Genomic DNA, 5,600 nt, shown 5'->3' with positions numbered 1-5,600 from the left:
TTTCAATAATTAAAAATAAATCTCAAACCATAAAATAAAAAATACACAAACATTTATTATAGAATCCTCCAACAACAAATACATTTATATTCACTTTAAATTTAATATTATTTTATGTTGTGAATATGTATAATATTACTTTCTATAAATGATAAATAAGACACATATTCATAAAAATCTCAAAAAAAAACTAAAAATAATAAAATTAAAATTAGTTCTATCAAAATTAATATGTTCACACACAAATATATTTCACATCTATCACATTGATTATAAATCCTTGAGGAGAACCACATTTAAATTGAATTATAACTTCACCCTTAAATTTTTTTATTTATTCTTGATTAAATTATAAAAAAAAAAAGTCCATTGATATGTTCATATTACAATTCACACATCTATAACACTCCCCTTTTAGATTCCTCTTTCACACAACACCACCCCCATTGTTAGATTTTTCATTTGTTAGCAGAAAATTATGGCCAACACCATGCTCGCCGGGCTCCTCATTCTCCTTCTCTTTGTCATGTCTGCAATGTGGTTGGGCAAGGCGGAAGAAGAAGATATAAGAAAGCCCTATATTGTTCACATGATCAAATCCATGAAACCCCACCATTTCAATTTACACCAACACTGGTACGCTTCACTGCTCAGCCAGGCCTCGGGGTCGGATTCCACTGCAAATGCAAATGAGCTGTTATACACATATGATATTGTGTTGCACGGCTTTGCTGCAAGGCTGAGCGAAGCAGAGGCTGAAGCAATGGAGGGTATGGAGGGGTGCTTGGCCGTAATCCCTTCCTCCATCAACAAAATTGCCACTACACACTCTCCAGAGTTTCTGGGTCTCTCCTCCTCCTCCTTGTCTTCTCCTGGATTATGGTCTCAATACTCTACCTATGGCGAAGATATCATCGTGGGCGTAATCGACACAGGCGTATGGCCTGAAAGTAAAAGCTTCAACGATGCAGGACTCGGACCTGTTCCAGTGAGATGGAAAGGAACGTGTGAAAGCGGGCGGGCCTTCAACTCATCGCACTGCAATAGAAAGATCATTGGAGCTCGATACTTCTACAAAGGCTACCTAAATAATGTCTCTAAAATGAGTGAAACGTTGGAATACCTGTCTCCCAGAGACGGCAATGGTCACGGCACCCATACAGCCTCAACTGCTGCGGGAGCAGCGGTAACGGGTGCCAGTCTTTTCGGTTTCGCCAACGGAACGGCCAGAGGAATGGCTCCTCATGCAAGGCTGGCCATCTACAAAGCCTGCTGGGCGCCTGGAGGAAATTGCGATGAGAGCGACGTCACTGCTGCCATGGAACAAGCCATTGCTGATGGCGTCGACATTCTTTCTATCTCAATTAGCTCACAAGACGTCCCATTCCACATGAATCTCAGAGAAATTGCAGCGTTTGGAGCGACAGAAAAGGGAATATTTGTTTCTGCCTCGGCAGGAAACAATGGACCATTTTCATCTAGTCTGAGTAACACAGCGCCATGGATTACAACCGTGGGTGCGAGCAGCATCGACAGAGATTTCCCTGCTTCTGTGGTGATGGGCAACCGGGAGATATACAGAGGCACCTCTGCCTTCAAAGGAGGAGATGGAAAATTGCAAGGGCCATTCCCTCTCGTGTATGTCTCTACCAGTAGCAGGTCAAAGCGTTGTCTTGACCGTAGCCTGGACCCCAATGCGGTAAAGGGTAAGATAGTGCTGTGTGATCAGTTATTATTTACTATCAATCCAGATGAATCTGGCGCACTGGAGAAGGCTGAGGAAGTAGCTAGAGCAGGCGGTGCAGGAATGATTGTGACCAATGAAGAGCTCCTTGGAGCACAGCAGCAGTTTTCCTACACTTTTAAATTTCTTGCTATCAGCGTAAGTTTCAAAGCCGGCGAAAGAATAAAATCCTACATCAACAGCACATCCTATACTATTACTGCCACGGCCGCCATGCGTCTCACTGGATTGACTATTGTGGGAAACGCAACAGCCGCTCCCATAGTGGCTGCTTTTTCATCGAGGGGGCCGAGCGAAGCATATCCTTCTGTTCTCAAGCCTGATATGCTTGCTCCTGGTGTCGACATATTGGCAGCATACGCTGGAAGTCTGGACTACTACTTAGATTCAGGGACCTCCATGGCGTGTCCTCATGTCAGCGGCATTGCAGCGCTCATAAAAGCCATCCATCCCACCTGGAGCCCTGCCGCCATCAAATCAGCTCTCATGACGTCTTCCTACATTGTTGATAATGGAAAGCGGGCGATCAGAGATTCAGTTACCATGGAGGCAGCTAACCCATTTGATATGGGCTCAGGCCACGTGGACCCAAGATCTGCGATGGATCCTGGGCTTGTCTATGACATGGCACCGGAAGATTATATAGATTTTCTCTGCTCTCTCAACTACACCAAGATACAAATTGCTCTTCTCACCAAGAAACTGATCTCGTGTCCCAAGTCCAGTTTGAAAGCCGGAGATCTCAATTACCCTTCGTTTTCTGTCGTGTTTAAGCCGGGCAACAGTTCGGCTCAGGTGAGTAAAGAACAGTGACGAATGTGGGTGCAGTTGCAGAGGGTAATGTGGTATACAGAGCGAGTGTGAAGAGCCCTTCTCGTGTCAGCATCAGTGTGGAGCCCCAAACGTTAGTGTTCAGACATCTGTACGATAAAGCCAGCTACAGAGTGAAATTTGAAAGTAATGTAACAAGCCCATCTCCATCCGAGGGAGACCAAAAAGGCTTTGGAGAGATAAGGTGGACTTGCATTAAGGGTGGAGCACAAGTTGTTCGTAGTCCAGTTGTATTGACGTGGCAAGCTTCAAACTAATCCAACCTAGCCGTGCTACTTAGTATGTCATTTGCAAACACATATGTTAGCAATCACAGCTTGGTGATTGGTGTGTAATGTTCTATTTTGCAAACATAAATGTGATATATCAAACATAATATTAATTATATTTAATAATGTAATGTAATTATGTTTAATTAGCTGATAGGTTTTATTGTGGGTTTTTAAGCATGGAAAAGTGTCAGTCAGTTGGAAAAGTCCGCCCACTAGCGGTCGGAAACTTGTCACTTTTGTGTCGAAATTTATTGGAATCTGACCGTCGGGACCCTCCTTGTCAGTAGCAGGAAATCTATTGCTGCCGTGTCTGAATTTATTGGCGGGGTTTTTAAAAGTTTTTATCTTTGGCTGTGATATTGCTTGCAAGCCATTGAGCTAGCATGGCATTTATTAGCGCCAAGTTTATTGTACTTCAAGAGAACTCACCACAGACATGTTAAGCTACACGGCATGGGAATAGTTGTGTGGTGTTTTCCAAAGTGGTGTTAGAGTCTGCCAATGTTTTTCCATCTGCATTCGGTAATCAATCCCAGTTGTTTGACGAATAATGTTTGGTTTTCATTTTGAACGGGTTGTGGTGTTTCTTTGAAGGTTCTATGGGATAATCGTAGGACTGTATGTGCATATGGATATAGTTTTGGTTTGTTTGTATTTCCATCTACATTCAATAATCAATTCCAGGCATTGGAGAGGTAATATTTTGTTTTCATTTTAAATGGGTTGTGCTTTGAATATGTTGTCAACAAATCATTAAACTTTCACGATTTGCAGTTGACTATGAAATGTTTTAGGGCTTTTGTGTATTGTGCTAGTTTATTTTTATTTGTGCTTTCCCTGGTAGGTTATTTCACTTAAATAATCATTGGACTATGTGTGTTTTTTATTTAGGGTTTTACACAATTTATTATGTGGTTGGTTTGAGTATTTTTGTCTAACAATGATTAAACTGTGCTATCTTGTGGTTCACTAGGAAGTACAGTCTTCAATCTGGTTGCTATTTTCATTGCCTGTTTTCATGATCTGTTCGTGGAATAGTAGTTTCTTTGGGTGGTCAAAATGGAGGATTTAGTGAAACCACTATGACAAACAAGTAATTTCGAGTTTCTCATTTAGGGATTCCTAATATTCATTGTTTTCTTGCTTTGAATATTTTGTTGACAAAAATTAAATTGCCATGATTTGTTGTTGACTATGAAATGTTTTATGACTATTGTCTATCATGGTGGTTACTATTTTTATTTGTGGTTTGCTTGCCAAGTTATGTTGCACAAATAATCATTACACTGTGTGTGATTGTTATTTAGGGTTTTATAGAATTTATTTATGGTTTGATTTGAGTATTTTTGTTAAACAACTATTAAACTGCATTATTACAAGGTTGACTTTGAAGGTTGTGTGGGATAACCCTTAGACTATATGTGCTTATTGATACAATTTTCATTCATTTGTTTTTTCATCAGCATTTGATAATTAATTCCAAGCATTCGATAGGTAATGTTTTGGTTTAATTTTAAACGGGTTGTGCTTTGAATATTTTTTCAACAAACCATTAAGCTACCACGAATTGTGGTTGACTATGGAATGTTTTAGGGCTTTTGTGTATCATGGTGGTTACTATTTTTATTTGTGCTTTTCTAGTAGGTTATTTCGGTCAAATAATCATTGCCATGTGTGTGTTTGATATTTAGGGTTTTACACACTTCATTGTATGCTTGGTTTGAGTATTTTATGTCAAACAATGATTAAACTGTGTTATTTCATTGTTGACTAGGAAATACGGTCTTAAATCTAGTTTCTATTTTTATTGCCAATTTTTGTCATCTGTTTGTAGAACAATGGTTTCTTTGGGTGGTGGAAACAGAGGATTTTGTGAAACTAACTTGCTAAGGACAGGTAATTTCGGGTTTCTCATTTGGGGTTTCTTAGAATTTATTCTTTCCTCGCTATGAATATTTTGTCAACAAACCATTAAATTGTCATGATTTGTGGTTGACTATGAAATGTTGTAGGGTTGTTGTCTATCATGGCGGTTACTATTTTTATTTGCACTTTGCTTGCCATTTTATTTCGATCAAATAACCATTGCACTATGTGTGTTTGTTATTTAGTGTTTTACACAATTAATTATATGCTTGGTTTGGGTATTTTTGTCAAACTACCATAAAATTTCCTTATTTTATGGTTGATTAAGTAATATGGTCTTCAATCTTATTCCAATTTTATTTTAGTAAAATAACCATTACACTATATGTCTTAATTGAATATTTGTTGGAAAGAAGGGAGGATTATGTTTTGATTGGAAATGCATTGTTTAATATATTTGTTATTTTTATTTCTATCATGGCTTCTTGGCCTAGTCCAATTGAAGCACACAACCAAATCTTCTAGTAGCATCTAGATTGTTGGTGGAGGAGGAAAAAAAGTTATAGGATTTTGTTTGTCTAGTGTTTTTACCTATGAGCAATGAGAATATAAATGAAAGTAGCAACCAAGTTTGATAATGTGTTTGATTGTTGTGATTATATATATATATACCAGTTTAGTTTTGTGTATGTGTATGTGTATGTATGTACATACATACATACATACATGCGTGTGTGTGTGCATAGTTATAAATGCACATATATATAAATTTTAAATTCTTGTTGTGTTGCACAACAAAAAGTTTATATATGGAAAATTTGTATGTTATGTGGCATGTTACAAATAGAATCACTGCAATTTTAAATACAAACCTTTGTTTTCTTTAT

General features: G+C 38.3%; 1 protein-coding gene across 1 annotated transcript; it reads left to right on the top strand.

Annotated features, from left to right (window-relative positions):
- The first annotated feature begins 342 nt into the window (after window positions 1-342).
- On the top strand, window positions 343-3,387 carry LOC131044420 (subtilisin-like protease SBT1.7). The gene has a single exon (XM_057977738.1). It carries the CDS (start codon window positions 479-481, stop codon window positions 2,555-2,557), a length of 2,079 nt encoding a protein of 692 aa, XP_057833721.1. The 5' UTR covers window positions 343-478; the 3' UTR covers window positions 2,558-3,387.
- Window positions 3,388-5,600: the final 2,213 nt, after the last annotated feature.

This window comes from Cryptomeria japonica, chromosome 5, assembly GCF_030272615.1.
Source record: "Cryptomeria japonica chromosome 5, Sugi_1.0, whole genome shotgun sequence".
NCBI classification, from domain to species: domain Eukaryota; kingdom Viridiplantae; phylum Streptophyta; class Pinopsida; order Cupressales; family Cupressaceae; genus Cryptomeria; species Cryptomeria japonica.
This window is presented reverse-complemented; position numbering and strand designations above follow the sequence as displayed.

Bases quoted from the DNA above. Each gene is read 5' to 3' on its own strand.
- LOC131044420 (XM_057977738.1), top strand. From the start codon at position 479: ATGGCCAACACCATGCTCGCCGGGCTCCTCATTCTCCTTCTCTTTGTC.